The following is an 18,523-nucleotide window of genomic DNA, read 5'->3' as shown; positions in this document are numbered from 1 at the left end:
TTTGACCGATTCAGATCTGCTTTATTTGTTGCAGGCATGGCACCAGATGTGCTGGGGAAATCGCAATGCAGGCCAACAACAAGAAATGCGGAGTAGGAGTGGCGTTCAATTCCAAAGTTGGAGGTACAAAGTTGGAGAAATGCTCCTGGTCCAAGAACCTGTGTACATAACTCCATGACTCTATTTGTAAATGGAGGAAAATATGTAGATTTTCTTTACTCTTGGACTCTCGTCTAAAATTAATATTTACTTGTTTGAATTCCACTCAGTTTTGCTGGTGACTCACTTTTTTAATAACCGTACAGCCCTGTGTGCACTTTGGAATGTAAAGTCCAGAGTGTTAGATCCTGCGCCAGGTCAGGATGGGTTACCCAATTGTTTGTAAATGGAATTAGAGGCCTATGGATTAGGAAGTAAAGGAACAAATGAGTTTTGGTAAACACGAGGAAGTCTGCAAATGCTGGAAATCCAAAGCAACACACACAAAATGCTGGAGGAACTCAGCAGGCCAGGCAGCATCTGTGGAAAAGAGTAAACAGTCGAAGTTCCGGGCCAAGAGCCTTCATCAGGACTGGAAAGGAAGGGGGAAGACACCAGAATAGTAAGACGGGGGTAGGGAAGGAGGATGGCTAGAAGGTAATGGATGAAGCCAGATGCGTGGGAAAGGCAAAGGTCTGGAGAAGGAAGGAACCTTATAGGAGAGGAGAGTGGACAGTAGGAGAAAGTGAAGGAGGAGGGACCCGGGGGAGGTAACAGGCAAGTGAGAAAGGGTAAGAGGCCAGAGTGTGAAATAGAAGAAGAGGGGAGAGGGAGGGAAGAAAATAAGCTTTGAATTAATTTTGGTTTAGCCTTCTGCTTTTGGTAAGTATTCATATATGTTCCTTTGAATGTTTAAATTAAATGATGCATATCTCATTGAAAATCTGTCAGGCAGTTCAATACTTACACCCATTAACACACCCAGCCACCCCTACATACACCACCTAAAATCACTTTACATACGTACATACAATCAGTCTATGTATAAAAGTTAGTCATTCTTTATGTTTCATATGATTGCTTTTATTGTGATTTTTTGTTTTTTTATTGTGTTTTTATGTTCACTTTGTTTTAATGCTGCTTTGGGCCCTGATTAACAATCATTTCGTTGTCCTTACACTCGTGTACGACAGAACAACAATAAACAATCTTGAACCCTGAATCTAACATTTAAATTGCTTAATCATTTACAGATATATTTTCTTAGTTTTTAAATATCTTTGAATATGGGGGATATTTAAAAACTTTTAAAATTCATTTATAGCTCTTTCTCTGATTTTTGTCATCTGTTAGGGTCACAGATTATGCATTTTGCCACCAGCAACTCATGTCATTATCTGGCCTTGCCTTGAGGGTGTGGAGGACCAGTGGGATATTCCATCTGCCTTTGCTCCAGGGAAGTTCAGACTGGCATGAAACTCATTTGGTAAATCTGGGCCTAGGGCCTAGACAGCTCAAACCTTTATTGACCATCCAAGCCTATTCAAGATGGTTGTCTTTATAATAAGTACTTACAATAAGGACTCCATTGTTATCTCCAGTAATAATTAGTTACTTGTCTCCCATTTGAGTGAGCCCTAGCTAAAGAAATTAATTAAATAGCTTCATCCAAAATAGATTAATTGGTCACTTCCAATTTGATGTCCATGAGTGGTTTTTTTAAAATGCAGCTCAGAGTTGCATTCACTCACACTACTACCATAGAGACGACACTTCAAAATAAGCTATTGTAAAGAGCTTTTTGGCAGAAATTTTTAATAACCCTGTTTTAATTTCCTTCTCCCAGAACTAATCCAAGAAGTTTGCCCATATAGGTAAATATCTGTAGTTTCCTTCCTGAAAATTATAGGAATGATAATGTAAAAACTCATTTAATTTGATTGATTTTGTGGTTTTAATAAGGAACTTCAGCATTCCAAATGTCAGAATTAATTTATTATCGAAGTACAGATATGTCACTATATACTACCCTGAGATTCAGTTTTTGCATGCAATCACAGTAGGACAAAGAAAATATAGCAGAATCAATGAAAAAATTAAACATAAGCACACACTGACAAGCAACCCATGTGCAAAAGAAGACACATTGTGCAAACACAAAAAAATTAATAAATAAGTAAGTAAATAATACTGAGACATGAATTGTAGAGTCCTTGAAAGTGAGTCCATAGGTTATGGAATCGGTTCAGTGTTGAGGTGACCACCCTCTTCAAAGTCTCATCATATTTTTGAACATCGCTGTCAAACTTCGTTTATCTGTTTTCAATATAATTAATTCCTGGCATTGTCCTATGGAACTACTCTTTGGCTACTCCAAAAATCAGTGCAGTTGCCACTGTTTTGTCACTGTTGTGAAAGATGAGTGGAAGATCTTGAGAAGGGAAAAGCTGGGTTCAGCTGAGTTAACCTCTAGTGTGCAGTCATGTGGTAATGTCAACAGAGGATGCCTTTTTAAGCCAAGACACACGTGCAACCAAGCACATCCATTCCTGCCACTGTAACCGGCAGGCAGTTGTCTGAGATTACAAGAAAGGGAAAGAAATTAGGAAAGTGAAAAATATCAATAACCAAAATGATTAAGGTGGCACAGAGGCACAGTGGTTCCTTCTGATGCCATCCTGATTTGATGCCACTTTTGAGAGAGAGAGAGAGAGAGAGAGAGAGAGAGAGAGAGAGAGAGAGAGAGAGAGAGAATGAGAATTGCTCTGGATTTCCACTATTTTCAGAATTTCTTTTGTTTAAAAATCAAAGGGGAGCTGATGGATATGCACAGTACTATGTAGAAGTCGTAATCATGCAGAATATTTGTAATCCATTATGTGCAAAAGTCTCAGGCACAAATATATATAGCTAGGATGCCTAAGACTTTTGCACAACACTATGTTTAACAATGTTCAGAGAATGAGTTTGTAAATCTGGTGGGAGCCAAGGATGTTGGGAATGGTGAGGGTGGAGGGGTGCCGGACAGGTGGCAGAGAAGGAGTGCCGGGGCACAATGCTGGAGAGACTCAGCAACATGGAAAGAAATTTATGGTTGTGATGAAGGGTCTCAACCTGAAATGTTGACTCTTTATTCCTTTCCATTGACGCTTCCTGACCTGCTGATACCCTCCAGCATTTTGTGTGCATTTCCCTTTAATTTTTTTTTGCTTTTAACATACTGGTACTAATTTACAGTCACAATTAAATCCATCAGTAAATATTTGTACTGAAGGCTACAGGGAGAAATTGGGGGCTCCACACAAGTAGCATCAAATCAGGATGGCATCAGGAGGAGCCAATGTGCCTCTGTGGCAGACACTCACAGCCCTGAGACACCAGGCAAGGTTGTTTGATTCCAAACAATTGGTGTATTGATCATTACAGAATGTCTCTCTGGTGCTTCCTGCTCCCTTCCCTCTCCATTCCCCTTTTCCCAACCATAAGACCATAAGACAAAGGAGCAGAATTAGGCCATTCAGCCCATTGAGTCTGCTCACCATTCCATCATGACTGATCCCGGATTCCACTCAACCCCAAACATTTGCCTTCCCGCCATAACCTTTGATGCCCTGACCAATCAGGAAACTATCAATATTTGCTTTAAATTTACCCACAGACTTGGCCTCCACCGCAGTCTGTGGCAGAGCATTTGACAGATTCACTACTCTCTGGCTAAAAAAATTCCTCCTTAACTCTGTTCTAAAAGGTCACCCCTCAATTTTAAGGCAATGCCCTCGAGTTCCTCTCCACATCCACCTTATCTAGTCCTTTCAACACTCAGTAGGTTTCAAAGAAATCCTCCTACGTTCTTCTAAATTCCAGTGAGTACAGGCCCAAAGCTGCCAAACGCTCCTCATATGATAACCCCTTCATTACTGGAATCAACCTCGTGAACCTCATCTGGACTGTCTCCAAAGACAACACATCCCTTCTAGCACTTTTTCCTTTGTAATTGCAATAGGATTCACTCCTGCTCCCTGACACTTACGGATCTCTCACACACTGCTAATGTATTCCACAGTGAAAACTGGTGCAAAGTACTTACTAAGTTCATGCACCATTTCTTTGTTCCCCATTACTATCTCACCAGCATCATTTTCCAGTGGTCCAATATCAACTCTCAGTCCCCTTTTACTCTTTATATAACTGAAAAAACTTTTGCTATCCTGTTTTATACTATTGGGCTAATTGCCCTCATAGTTCATCTTTTTCTTTCTCATGGCTTTTTAGTTGCCTATCGTTGGATTTTAAAAACTTCTCAATCATCCATCTTCCCAGTCACATTTGCTACCTTATATCCACTTTCCTTGGCTTTTATGTAGACCTTAACTTCCTTTGTCAGCCACGGTTGCCTAGCCCTGCCATTTGAGAACTACTTTTTCTGTTGGACATATCTATCCTGCGCCTTGTGAACTATTCCCAGGAACTTCAGTCACCTCTGATCTGCCATCATCCCTGCAAGTAGCCCCCTCCAATCCACCTGGGCAAGTTTCTTTCTCACGCCTTTGTAGTCCCTGTATTCCATTGTGATACTGACAGATGTGACTTATGCTTCTCCTCTCAAATTGCAGTATGAATTCGATCATATTATGATCACTGCCTCCTAAGGGATCCTTTACATTAAGCTCCCTATTAAAATCTGGATTATTACACAACACCCAATCTACGATAGCCTTCCCCGAGTAGGCTCAAAGCACAGGCTGCCCTAAAAAGCCATCTCACAGGCAATCAATAAAAACCCTCTCTCGTGATCCAGCACCAACCTGATTTTCCCAATCTCCTTGCATATTGAAGTTCTCCATCACAGTTGTGACATTACCCTTATTACATACCCTTTCCAGCTTGCTTTGTAATCTCAACCCCTCATCTTGGCTACTATTTGGAGGCCTATATATGATTCCCATAATGTTTTTTTTTATCCTTGTAGTTTCTTAACTCCACACACAAATATTCGACGTTCTCTGACTCTATGCCACCTCTTTCTAAAAATGTAATTCCATTTCTTACCAACAGAACTGCACCACTTCCTATGCCTTCCTGCCTGTTCTTTTGATATTAATCTCCCAACTATGACCTTTTTTTAGCCACGACTCAGTGATGCCCAATTGTGCCACGAGTTTGGCCACCTTATTCCAAATGCTACATGTATTTAAATACAACACCTTCAGTCCTGCATTCTTTGACCTTTTGAATTTTGCCTCTGTGGTACAACTTAACTCTTTGCTCTGTCTGCAGTTGTACCCAATTACTGGCCTGTCCTTCCTTACATTCATATTACATACTACATCTTCTACTTGTAAACCTGCTGGCTCCTCCTCAGCTCCATTATGCAGGTTGTCATCCCCCTGCCATATTAGATTAAACCACTCCCTGTGGCTCTATTAAACCTGCCCGCAAGAATATTGGTCCCCCTCAGATCCAAGTGCACCCTGCCCCTTTTGGACAGCTCACACCTGGCCCAGAAGAGGTCCCAATGATCCAGAAGTTTGAATCCCCGCCCCCTGTTACAAATCTTCAGTCACATTTTTAGCTGCCACCTCATTCTATTCCTCGCCTGACTGTCATGTGGCTGAGGCGGCAATCCCGAGATCACTACCCTTGAGGTCCTGCTTCTCAACTTCCTTCCAAACTCCCTGTATTCTGCTTTCTGGATCTCCCCCCTTTTTCTACCTATGTCGTTGGTACCAATATGTACCATGACTTCTGACTGCTCACCCTCCTTTTCCAGGATATTGTGGACACATTCAGAAACACCTGGCACCCTGGCACCCAGGAGGCAAACTACCATCCGTGTTTCTTTTTCACATCACAGAATCACCTATCTGTCTTGCTAACTATAAATATTCCCTATTACTGCTACCATCCTCTTCAGTTCCCTAACCTTCTGAGCCACAGGGCCAGACTCAATGGCAGAGGCACAGCTGCTGTTGCTTCCCCCAGGTACGTTGACCCCCCCCCCCCCAACAGTACTCAAAATGGAGTACTTATTGTTCAGGGGGTTGGACCAAGAGTGCTTTCCATTATCTGGCGTTTTCCCTTCCCTCTCTTGACAGTCACCCATTTCTCTGTCTCCTGTAGCCTTGGGGCAACTACCTCCCTGTAGCTTCTGTTTATCACCTCCTCTCTTTCCCTAATAAGCTGAAAGTCATCAAGCCGCAGCTCCAGTTCCCTAACACAGCTTCCAAGGAGCTACAGCTCGATTCACCCACTGCAAACGTGGTCAGTGGGGAGGCTAGAAGTTTCCTGGAAATCCCATATCTGACACCCAGAACAGAGCACTGGTCCTGCAAGTATTCTCCCTATTCTTTCAAGAGTTAAATAAGAAAAACAAATAAGAAATAAACCTACCTTCTTACTTTGCCTCCACCTGTTTTTGCCGAAGTCTGTTGAGCCAAAGCCTTAGCACTCTGACTCAAACCACTCTCACGACGACCGCTCTGCTAGATGGTACTTTTCTTTTATGGAGACTGGTCTTTTCAAGCTCTGCATTGAGCCTGCACAGGAATGCCCCTATTGCATCTGTGCCACTGTCGAATCAAAGACCCCCGCTGAAGAGCGGCTGCTTTTTAAAGCTCCTCTCTGGACCTGTGCAGAAACATCTCTACAGCTTCTGCGCTGCTGTCCAATCCATGATTCCCTTCCCTCTGACCCCTTCCCACTCTCAGCTCACAACAGAGACCCATATCAGAATCAGATTTTTCATCACTTGTATATGTCACAAAATCTGGGGGTTTTTTTGCGGCTGTGGTTCAGTGAAATACATAAAATTATTAAAGTTTTGTGCAAAAAGAAAACAAACAGCAAAGCTATAGGGAAATAAGCAAGAGATGGCTCTGATGGGCGCTGGCATGAGACCAATGGGCCAAGTAGCCTCTTCTGAGACATTGTAAATATATCATTGCATTAATCATTCCAATATATTAATAATATTCAGCTGTTATTTTGCAAGATTTTTTTTAAACTTTGCCCTCCCTTTGCAATGTCATTACCAGTCCAGATGTAGTTAGCAATTACATGTTACTGGAATCATTAAAGAACAAACAGGAGCTGGTCCTGTCATATAACAGATGGAGATATAAAAGGGAAACACTCACCCCGGATAAGGATCAAATTGATTTACATGGATGATTTAATATGGGGAGTCATAGCACCTGTTCAATTTATCCAGACAGCAGTGGAAAGAGTGAAAACAGCTCATAATCTGGGAGCACTGCCTATGTGCATTTCTTATTGTCTTTTTGAAAGTCTCATTTGAATGCCGAAATCCCATTAAATGCTCCATTTAACGCAGATATCAAGTCTACCATCTCTCTAAGTACTTCCAAACAAGGGCAAGGAAGAGAATAACATCACTCTGAATTACTTTTCTTGCTGCTAAGCTTCATTTGAAAAGCTCTGTACATGGAATGGTTGCCTTTCAGATGATATATGCCTAATCATGTCTTAAAATAGTCAAGGCATCCCTCCAAGGTGGGTTAATATTTGTAAGCCAACATTGCTCTGGCTCCAGCCAATTGCTGAATTGTGATTCTTTTCTGTTGAAGATTAGCTTTAATTGTCACATGTACATTGAAACACACAGTGAGATGCATTGTTTGCATCAGCGCCCAACACATTCTGACAAGTTTCCAGTGGCAACGTAGTGTGCCCACAAAGTAATATCATTAACCAGTATATTTTCTTTTACAATGTGGGAAGGAATCAGAGCATGTGCAAAAGTCTTAGGCGATAGCATCGAGGCTGTCTGGGATTACCTGGAGAAACAGAAGCAGGCAAGACAGCCAAAAACTGCGGAAAAACTGAGACAAGTTCTCCAAGATGCTTGGAACAACTTACCAGTCGATTTTCTTATAAAACCGCACAACAGTGTACTGAGAGAATTGATGTAGTTTTAAAGGCACTTTTGGAGCTTATGCCAATTATTCATTTGATTTAGTTTTTTTTTCACTGTTTACTCCTCTTTATAGTAATTTTTTTTGATATTTAGAAACTTTTCATCATTTTGGAAAGCAACGTCGCTTTACAGAATTTTTTTACATGTGCCTAAAAACTCTGCACAGTACTGTATACATCAGCGTATTAGAGATTAATTTTTTGCGGGCATTCACAGTAAATACAGAAAACCGAATAGAATGAATGAAAGACCGGCCGCAACAGGCCAGACATCCACTTTGACGAAAGTGGTGGAAGACTAATTTTGATGGCAAAAGACAGGAACTTGCAATGGTTAATTGGGAGAGGCTATTTGCAGTTGGGGTGGCAGTGGGGGAGGGGGGTGGAATGCATCTCCACCAGAGGAGGTGGATGGTGCTCCATCCCTCTGCTAACCTGCAGGTCACCCTTGGGCAAGGTGTAGCACCTGCTTAGCCCCCCAACCAGGGTCACGTGAAGCCATGGGAGCGGGTGGTGGATGGCCGTATGAACAGCCGGTGCAGATCACAAGTCCTGGTTATGTGACCACCGTTGGGATTAGGGAACCAAATGCTGATGAAGAATATTAAGGCTCAAGTCAACAAAAAGAAAGGGGCAAAAGTGAGGAATAGGTAGCTGGGATTGAGCGAAGAATATAAAGAGAGGAAGAGTGACCAGGGAGCGAGGAGGGTCATTACTGACCATTGTGGTTTCCATTTCTCTGTAGCTTTGTTCTGAATTCTCATTGTTTACCCTTGTACTAACTTAATGATCTGATCTGTATGCAAGTAAAAGTTTTCACTGTATCTCAGTACATGTGACAATAATATATGAGTACCAATACTGGAATCCCTCTGGGTCCATGTCAATGATAAAGAACATAAATGTTCTAATCCTGCACTTTACTAGTTAAACTGTTGTACAGTTTGGTAGCTTAGCGGGTAGTGCAATTGCTTTACAGCACCCGCTGTCATCAATTGAGGTTTGATCTCCATCGCTGTCTGTAAGGAATTTGTACATTCTCCCTGCTTCCGCGTGTGTTTCCTCTGGGTGCTCTGGGTTCCTCCCACAGTCCAAAGGCATATGTGTTAGTGAGCTGTGGCAAGCTACGTCGTTAGCGCCAGAGCACAGCAACGCTCCCAGGCTGCCCCTGGAATGCTCGGACTGTGTTGGTCATTGATAGAAACGACACGTTTCACTGTATGTTGCAAATTTTCAATATACATGTGACAAATGAAGCTAATCTTTATCTTCACTCTCAGCTTGTAATCAGCCTCATCAGCCCACCAGCTCGATACTGAACATCTCATGCCCAATTACACCCATCTACACTCATCCCATTTTATTCCCTTACATTCCCATCAGCTTCTTCCTGATTCCAAAATTCACCTGCATACTAAGTTTAATTTACTTAAATAACTGCACCCAGTTTCCACTTTATTAAGTACACCTAATAATGTTAATACAAATATCGAAGAAGCCAATCATGTGACAGCAATTCAATGTATAAAAGTGCACAGACATGGTCAAGAGGTTCATTTGTTGTTCAGAACAAACATCAGAAAGTGGAACGAGTTGTGATCTAAGTGACTTTGACAGTGCAAAGATTGTTGGTGCCAGACGGGGTGGTTTGAACATCTCAGAAACTGCTGATCTCCTGGGATTTTCACACACAACGGTCTCCTGAGTTTACTGAGATCAGTGTGAAAAACAAAAAGCATCCGGTGAGTGGCAGTTCTGCAGGCGAACATGCCTTGTTAATGGGAGGGGTCAGAGAATAGTGGCCAGTCTAGTTCAAATTGGCAGGAAGGCGCCAGCAACTCAGATAAATAAATGTTGCAACAGTGCTGTGCAGAAGAGCATCTCTGAATGTACAACACATCGAACCTTGAAGTGGAAGGGCTACAGCGGCAGAAGACCATGAATGTACACTCAGTGGCCACGTTAATATGTACAGGAGGTACCTAACAGAGTGGCCACTGAGTGTAAGCATCAACCAGCAATTTCTTTTGGTTTGGGAGGAAACCTGAGACCTGGATGTGGCACATGTTGTCATGGGAAGATCATACCTATTCCACGCACTAAGCAGCAGAGGTCAACATTGAACCCAGGCCACTGGAGCTGTGGGCACCAGGTCCACAAACTGCATCATTACGTCAACATTATATTTTCTACATTTCATTTGGCAGACTTCAATTTCATCACAAAACTATTGATAAATTATTTTCCACACAAATATGTAATTCTAACTTTATATTATTGGAAAAATGCTGTGCAGAAGTCTTTAGGACATGTATGTAGCTAGAGTGCTGAAGGCTTTTGCACAGTATTGTGTTTGTCATTGTGGAGTGGAGAGTGAGTTTGTAAATCAGGTGGGGGCAAAGGATGTTGAGGATGGCAACAATGGAGCACTGCAAGAGGGGTGTGGGACAGGTGGCAGAGAAGGAGTGCCAAGGATGGAGGGGGATGGCGTGGGTGCAGGCACGCCCGGCCCTGAGACACCAGGCAGGGCAATTTGATTCCAAACAATTGGTTTATTGATCATCACAGAATGACTCTCTGGTGCTTCCCGCTCCCTCCCCTCTCCCTTCCCCTTTTCCCAACCATGATTCCCCTCTCCCTGCCCCCTTCCCACTCTCAGTCCACAATAGAGACTCATATCAGAATCAGGTTTATCATCACTGACATATGTCATGAAATCTGTTTTTTTTTCATTGTAGGAATACAGTGAAGTTATTACAGTACTGTGCAAAAGATTTAGGCACCCGAGCTATATATATGCCCAAGACTTTTGCATAGTATTTCCAGTGGAATGACATTTAGATAGGTCTAATGAGGTTGATTGTTATACAGTAGTGAAAATGGAAATTGGTTTCATCATACTAGAAAGGGCTGATATAATTAAATCCAGAGCATATGTCAAATTACACACTAATTACACACATTTCATCTTCCTAAGAAGAAAATTATCTGTTATTTAATAATCTGCAACACAAAGCAAAACCACGGGCTCTTGTAGACTGAGAAGTGTGTACTTTCTCTCTTTTCCAGCTTATTATCTACAACTGTCATGCAGAGTTTGATATCCGTGCTGCTGTGGCAACCTGTAACATTTAATTTTCCATGTTTTAACACAGTGAGGAAAGGCAGATGCTCATTGTGACAAAACATGCAATCTTTATTTGTTATGTTAACAGTTGAGATAATGACCTCAACTGTGGACGTGGAGAGGGTGTTTCCTATAGTGGGGGAGTCTAGGACCAGAGGGCACAACCTCGGAACAGAAGGACGTGCCTTTAGGACAGAGCTGAGGAGAAATTTCTTTAACCAGAGACTGGAGAATCTATGAGCTCATTGCCATAGGCTGCTGTGGAGGCCAAGTCATTGGGTGTATTTAAAGTGGAGGTTGATAGGTTCTTGATTAGTAAAGATGTCAAAGGGTATGCGAAGAAGGCAGGAGAATGTGGTTGAGAGGGATAATAAACCAGCCATGATGGAAAGGCAGAACAGGCTCAAGGGGATGAATGGCCTAATTCTGGACTTATGGTCTTACAAGTATAGAGTCCAGTGTTTCAATATACTGCTATTGGTATAGCAATGATTCATAACAGACATTGTAATTAGTATAGAAAACTGATACATACATGAAATGTCACTTTGTGGATTAACAGTTGTTCCTACTAAACAATGCTAAGAAGGATTTCAAATATATCACTTCAGACTAATCAGTAATTCAGTGGTGCAAAACGTAGGGAAGTCTGTGAGGATTTTACCTGTAGGACCCATATGTGCTGTTCTAACAGTCCCAACAGTTCACGGAGATAAATAAACCAGCTAATTATTTCAAATGTGTTGTCTGTATTTATTTAGTGAAGAGGAAAAATTTATTACTAACAACAACTTGAATTTATGCTATACCCTGGTAAACAGGCGCAGGTAGTTATTTTTTACAGTAGCACCACGGATCAACATTTATTTGCAGTCTAGTAGTGAGTGATTGTCCTCGTCACTTTTCTTTTGATTGCAAGGCCTTGTTGGCCATTGTCAATGTGGAATGCTGCAAGTCCGACTCACTGATACATTGGCGGACAGCAGGGGAGCTGCAGGGTTTCGGAAGGACTAGGCCTCAAGCTGTGGTATCGTCTATTTACAGCCGCCCAGGGGAGAGTATGGGCAGTGCCACGGGCAATGTGGCGTGGTGTCCAAGCTAGATTTGGTGTTGCCCCCTAGAGTTTGTTTGGCAGAAGACAAGCTATATTGTGTTTGACTGCAGCAGCATTCATGGACTCAGGGCCTTGGACTGTTATTTTTGTATGATGGTATTTTACTGGTATCTTATAAGTGCCTGCTGTTTTATATGTGTCTTGCACTGTGTGTGACTGCTGGACTGTGCTTTGCACTTTGGCCCAAGAGAAACACTGTTTCATTTGGCTGCACCGTATTCACAAATGGTTGAATGTCAATTCAACTTGAACTTGAATATTTGCCTGTATTAGAAATTTACTTAGGTAGGTTAATGTTAAAATTAGGTGTAATGTTAAAATTGTACAAGGCATTGGTAAGGCCGAAGTAGGAGTATTGTGTACAGTTCTGGTCACCAAATTATAGGAAAGATATCAACAAAATAGAGAGAATACAGAGAAGATTTACTAGAATGTTACCTGGGTTTCAGCACCTAAGTTACGGGGAAAGGCTGAACAAGTTAGGTCTTTATTCTTTGGAGCATAGAAGGTTGAAGGGGGACTTGTTAGAGGTATTTAAAATAATGAGGGGTTAGATAGAGTTGACGTGGATAGGCTTTTTCCATTGAGAGTAGGGGAGATTCAAACAAGAGGACATGATTTGAGAGTTAGGGGGCAAAAGTTTAAGGGTAACACGAAGGGGAATTTCTTTACTCAGAGAGTGGTAGCTGTGTGGAACGAGCTTCCAGTAGAACTGGTAGAGGCAGGTTCAGTATTGTCATTTAAAGTAAAATTGGATAGGTATATGGACAGGAAAGGAATGGAAGGTTATGGGCTGAGTGCAGACCAGTGGGACTAGGTGAGAGTAAGCGTCGGCACGGACTAGAAGGGCCGAGATGGCCTGTTTCCGTGCTGTAATTGTTATATGGTTATATGGTTGGTCACGGCACGACATGTAATAAAAAATAACATTCAACAATGAGAGAGAATAAAGAGTTATATAAAAATGTTAGAGGTAAAGGTACAGATTTGGAATAAAATATTTATAAAATTGTTAGGTATTTATAATTTAATAGACGAGGGCTTTCTGCTTGAAGCTTTGCATAACCTCTTCCACCTCTACCCTTGCCTAGTCCCTCTACTGCTCCCTGAATGAAAGATCAGTTACCTGTTCCCTGGCTTTTGATTTTAATTTAGTATAATGATGGGGTCCGGAGGGACTCATTTTCTTTGAGGGAAAATACCAAACAGCATGTGACAGAGGACAGGAGTTTGTTATTTATGGAACTATAACCACAAGTGTATAATTATCACCCAATTATTACAATATGTTGAAGGTACAATGTTCTTTATTGCTCATAGCTGGTTAATTAGATTGAAACAGATTGGTAAGCAGTACCGTGCAAGTGTCTTAGACACATCTGTATAGCTAGGGTATGTAACACTTCCGCATGGTACTTAGCAATTTTATGTTTTGCACTGTATTGCTGCCACAAAAGAAAAAACCATTTCCTTACCTATGGGTGATGACGACTGATCTGATATGGGTCTCTATTATGGACTGAGAGTAGGAAGGGGGCAAGGAGAAGGGGAACATGTTTGGGAAAAGGGGAATGGAGAGGGGAGGGAGTGGAAAGCACCAGAGGGTCATTCTGTAATGATCAATAAACCAATTGTTTGGAAACAGCTGCACTCGCTCCCCCCACCCCGGCTCTTCTTCTCTGTCACCTGTCCCAACCCCTCCTGCGGTGCTCTACCCTCGTCATTCCCAACATTCTTTGCTCCTGCCAGATTTACAAACTCGCTCTCTGCTCCGCGTTGACAGATACCATGCAGAGAGAAGGTCTTAGGTACCCTAAGTGCATAAGAATAAGACTTTGGCACAATACTATACCGTGAAATTATTTTAGCCAAATATTATCCTCTGTTCTCTGTTCAGACAATTTTAACACATTTACAAACATAATCTGATTGAAGTGAAATCTCAGACCAATGCCACCAGCTAGTTTATTCAGACATCTGGATTTTCCTCTAGGTATCAGGATGCTGGATGGCATAGTAACAGACGCAATTGAAGCTACTTCCATTGGATTCAACCCACAGCACGTGGACATTTATAGTGCAAGCTGGGGGCCAAATGATGACGGGAAGACTGTGGAAGGTCCTGGACGGCTTGCACAAAAAGCATTTGAATATGGCATTCAGAAGGTGAGAACATCATTGGAGATTTAAAAGTTTGTCCTTCTAGATTTTAAAATTTCTGGTAGTCTTTACTCTGGAATGTGAATAAGAATAATTATTAAATATCAGACAGTAAACCGTGTAGATTCAATCCTCCTCAGATGATGTTACCTTTATTAAAGCAGCAGGTTTAAACACATTACTTACTAGATATTTTAAGAGCTCAAATAATCAGATTATTAACGAGGAAGTACAGACATGAAGGGGAATTCCCAACTGGGGAAGATATGACAGCAGTATCAAGAGGTTACGAGGAAATATGAGGCTTCTCAAATGAAGCAGTCCAGGTTATGAAGAGATTTAATACTCTATTATAACAAGTTTTAATAGTGCGTGCAAACTTGATAATGATGGGTTATCAATTTGAAGTTTTGATGAAGATGTGTAGAATTGTTTACAAGCAGAGGAATGTTGAATAAGGAACAAAGGGGAAGTTGTGCCAGAGTGTTTTTGTGAATATTCAGTACTGTGCAAAGTCTTTTGTACATATATATATATATATATATATATATATATTTAGATAGATAGCTCGGGTGCCTAAGACTTTTGCACAGTACTGTAGTAATTTTATGTATTGCATTGTACTGCTGCCACAAAAATAAAACAAATTTCATGACGTGTGAGTGATGATGATAAACCTAATTTTGATTTGGGTCAGCAACAAGAGAAAATCTGCAGACGCTGGAAATCACAGCAACACCCACAAAATGCTGGAGGAACTCAGCAGGCCAGGCAGCATCTATGAAAAAGAATAAATAGTCAACATTTTGGACCAAGACCCTTCATCAGGACGCATGATATGGTCCCTATTGTGGACTGAGAGTGGGAAGGGGACAGAGAGAGGGGAATCATGGTTAGGAAGAGGAGAAGGTGGGGTAGAGGGAGAAGGGAAGAATCAGGGACATTCTGTACTGATCAATCAACCATTTGTTTGGAAATAAAGAACCTAGCCTGGTGTTTCGGGGTTGGGTGTGTCTGCTCCTCCCCGGCAATCCTTCTCTCTCGCCTGTTCCTCATCCCTCTCACTGTGCTCCACCCTTACCAACATCCTTTTCTTCCGCCAGATTTACCAACTTGTTCTCCATTGACAAATACTGGAATAGCGGATAAATATTCTGATGTGAGGAAGGTATAAGTAAAGATTGATTCATTGACATGTAAGGTGTCAACACAGACTTCATGGATTAGATTAAATAATTGTTATGGTTCTGCGATATATTAATGATAAAATTGACTTTAAATTATGCTTTTCCAGGGTAGAGGAGGAAAAGGGTCTGTTTTTGTCTGGGCTTCCGGGAATGGAGGTCGTCAAGGTGATAACTGTGACTGCGATGGATATACAGACAGTATCTACACAGTGTCCATAAGCAGTGCTTCACAACAAGGGCTGTCTCCATGGTATGCAGAAAAGTGTTCCTCGACGCTGGCTACAGCCTACAGCAGTGGAGACTACACCGATCAAAGAATTGTACGTATCTCACTCAGCTGACAACTTGTTTTTTTGTGATATAGAAATAGTAATGTTATTATTAATGCAAAATCTATCTTTTCATGTAGGAATAGTTATGTTATTACTAATGAAAATTTTATATTTTTAGCTCTCTATTACTGATTTGGAGTTTGTAAGGATCTCTACATTATAAAGTGATAGAACTTTTCAGAATTCATAAGAAAAAACTGTAGATCTTATCATAAGTATACAGGAAATGATGGATCTAATTAAACTTCAGGGAGACCTCAACTGGAGCAGTGTCAGGGCAATATTGATGTTCTACAGTGGGGATCATTGAGACCCAACCTGCAATGGGAGATGTTTAAGATATTAATGTACAGAAGAAGGACTTGGGAGAATAGATTTTGTTTCTAATTATTGTAGATTTGGAGATTAACATCTTTTCAGCTGATGATATTGAAAATATGTTAGAGAACACAATTATGCCAAGGTTTCCACCATAATTAGTCAATTTCATGTATATTGGTGTTAATGAAGAACCAATATGAACCCTCATTGTTACAGATAACCACATCGAACATGAAACATTACAGCATAGATCAGGCCCTTCGGCCTGTGATGTTGTGTCAACCTTTTAACCTACTCTAAGATTAATCTAAACCTTCCATCCATTATTCTACCATCCATGTGCCTATCACAGAGATTCTTAAAAGGCCCCAATGTATTTGCCCTCTACCACCACCCTGGCAGTGCATTCACACACCCAGCACTCATTGAGTATAGAATTTATCTCTGACATTCCCCACGTACTTTCCCACAAGCACCTTAAAATTACTCCCCCTTGTATTAACCATATTAAATGTCTTCCCTCATGACAGCAGATTCAAACCTCAGTCCCTTTTCAACATGTTAATAACTAGATGCTTTTAAGAACTAGTAATGATACACTTTTGAAAAATATAGTATGTATTTCACAAACTGAGGGTTGTATATATTTAATCTGCTTTATCATATAAATTTCTTTAAGCATTCAGCATGGTTCAAATCTGCAACCATGGCAAATGTGCTTCTTTCCAATGTGTTTCAGACAAGTGCCGATCTTCACAATGACTGCACTGAGACTCACACTGGCACCTCAGCTTCCGCTCCATTGGCCGCTGGGATCATCGCCCTTGCTCTGGAACAGAAGTACGTCAGTACTCAGGAAAATAATACCTTTGAAGTGGGAAACTTGATTATCTTGAAAGTCACAATAAGTACGTTGAGACTGAGCTAACACACACACACACAAAATGGTGGAGGAACTCAGCAGACCAGGCTGTGGAAAGGAATAAACAGTCGACATTTTGGGCTGAGGACACTTTATCGGGTCTGGAAAGGAAGGGGGAAGATGCCAGAATAAGCAGCTAGGGGAAGGCAAGGAGTACTAACTGATGGGTGATAGGAGAAGACAGGTGAGGGGATGGTGGGTAAGTGGGGGTGGGGGATAATGAAGTGAGAAGCTGAGGGGTGATAGGTGGAACAGGTAAAGGGCTGAAGAAGGAGGAATCTGATAGGAGAGGACAGTGGACCATGAGGGAAAGAGAAGGAGGAGGGGCAACAGAGTGAGCTATATTCTGGCTTCTTTCCACTTCCCTTCCAGTCATGATGAATGGTCTCAGGCCAAATAATTGACTGTTTATTCCTCTCCACAGCTGCTGCCCGACTTGCTGATTTCCATCTGCATTCTGTGTGTGTTACTCTGGATTTCCAGTATTTGCAGAATCTCTTGTGTTTTCAATTGAACTGTTGCCCGATGGAAAGGCAGTTTTAAACAAAGCATGAGCTCAGTGTAGATACTATCCTCATCCAACCATATGAGAAAAATCGTTCAAAGTGTTGAAAGGGTGCTGATGGAAAAAACTTTGCAAATTACAATGACTTTGGCAGATATGACTCAGTTGTAGAATACAAATCTGTATACAGGAACTTAGTGATCTCAACAAATACTGATGCTGTTGCAAGAAGGATCATTTCCAAAAAAATCAAAGTTAATGATTTGTAACATAATTAATCAAAATAAAAGATATTCAATTTAATAATAGAGTTTGAGAACAATTAGAAAGCCCACGTTATTGACAAAGTGGTCAAGTTTTAACATGTTTTAAGGAATTAAATTTTTTGACCTTGTTAAGTATTGTCACCAAATGGTGTGGCTTCAGTTATATCTTGGTAGCTGTAAGTACCTCAGAATAAGTGTCAGATATTTCCTGGAAAATGTAGAAAAGAGTATGATAATCATAGGAAAGCAAGGGAAATAATGAAATACTGTAATCGCACTGTCAAATGAATAGAAGGATGTTCCCTTATAACAGAGATTAGGAGGAATTTCTTTCGTCGAACCATGAAGAACCTATGGAATTCATTGCCACAGATAGCGTGGCCAAGTCATTGAGTATATTTAAAGCAGAGGTTGATAGTTCTTATTATTAGTAAGAACGTGAAGAGTTACAGGGAGAAGGCAGGAGAACAGGCTTGGGGTGGGGGGAGGAAGTAAATCAGCCACGATGCAGTGGCAGAACAGACTCAATGGGCTGAATGGACTAATTCTGCTCCTATGTTTTCGTGATATTGTGGAATGGAAGTTATAGCGGCATATTTTATATTGTTGAAGACAAGATGTATATTGAATGGTTGGACAAGGAATGAAATAGATGGTACATCAGCAAAGTATATA

The 18,523-nt window shown here is 41.2% G+C and overlaps 1 protein-coding gene across 1 annotated transcript in view; it reads left to right on the top strand.

Annotated features, from left to right (window-relative positions):
- The window catches only part of pcsk1 (proprotein convertase subtilisin/kexin type 1), a 62,119-nt gene that overhangs the window by 27,843 nt on the left and 15,753 nt on the right, over positions 1-18,523 (top strand). Inside the window, exons 6-9 of the mRNA XM_059969060.1 lie at positions 35-123; positions 14,149-14,321; positions 15,610-15,822; positions 16,895-16,995. Of these exons, the coding sequence (XP_059825043.1) occupies positions 35-123; positions 14,149-14,321; positions 15,610-15,822; positions 16,895-16,995 (576 nt within the window). The remainder of the gene's footprint in view (positions 1-34; positions 124-14,148; positions 14,322-15,609; positions 15,823-16,894; positions 16,996-18,523) is intronic.

Source organism: Hypanus sabinus, chromosome 5 (genome assembly GCF_030144855.1).
Source record: "Hypanus sabinus isolate sHypSab1 chromosome 5, sHypSab1.hap1, whole genome shotgun sequence".
Lineage (NCBI taxonomy): Eukaryota > Metazoa > Chordata > Chondrichthyes > Myliobatiformes > Dasyatidae > Hypanus > Hypanus sabinus.
Note: the sequence above shows the minus strand (reverse complement) of the source record. Positions and strands in the feature narration are given on the sequence as shown.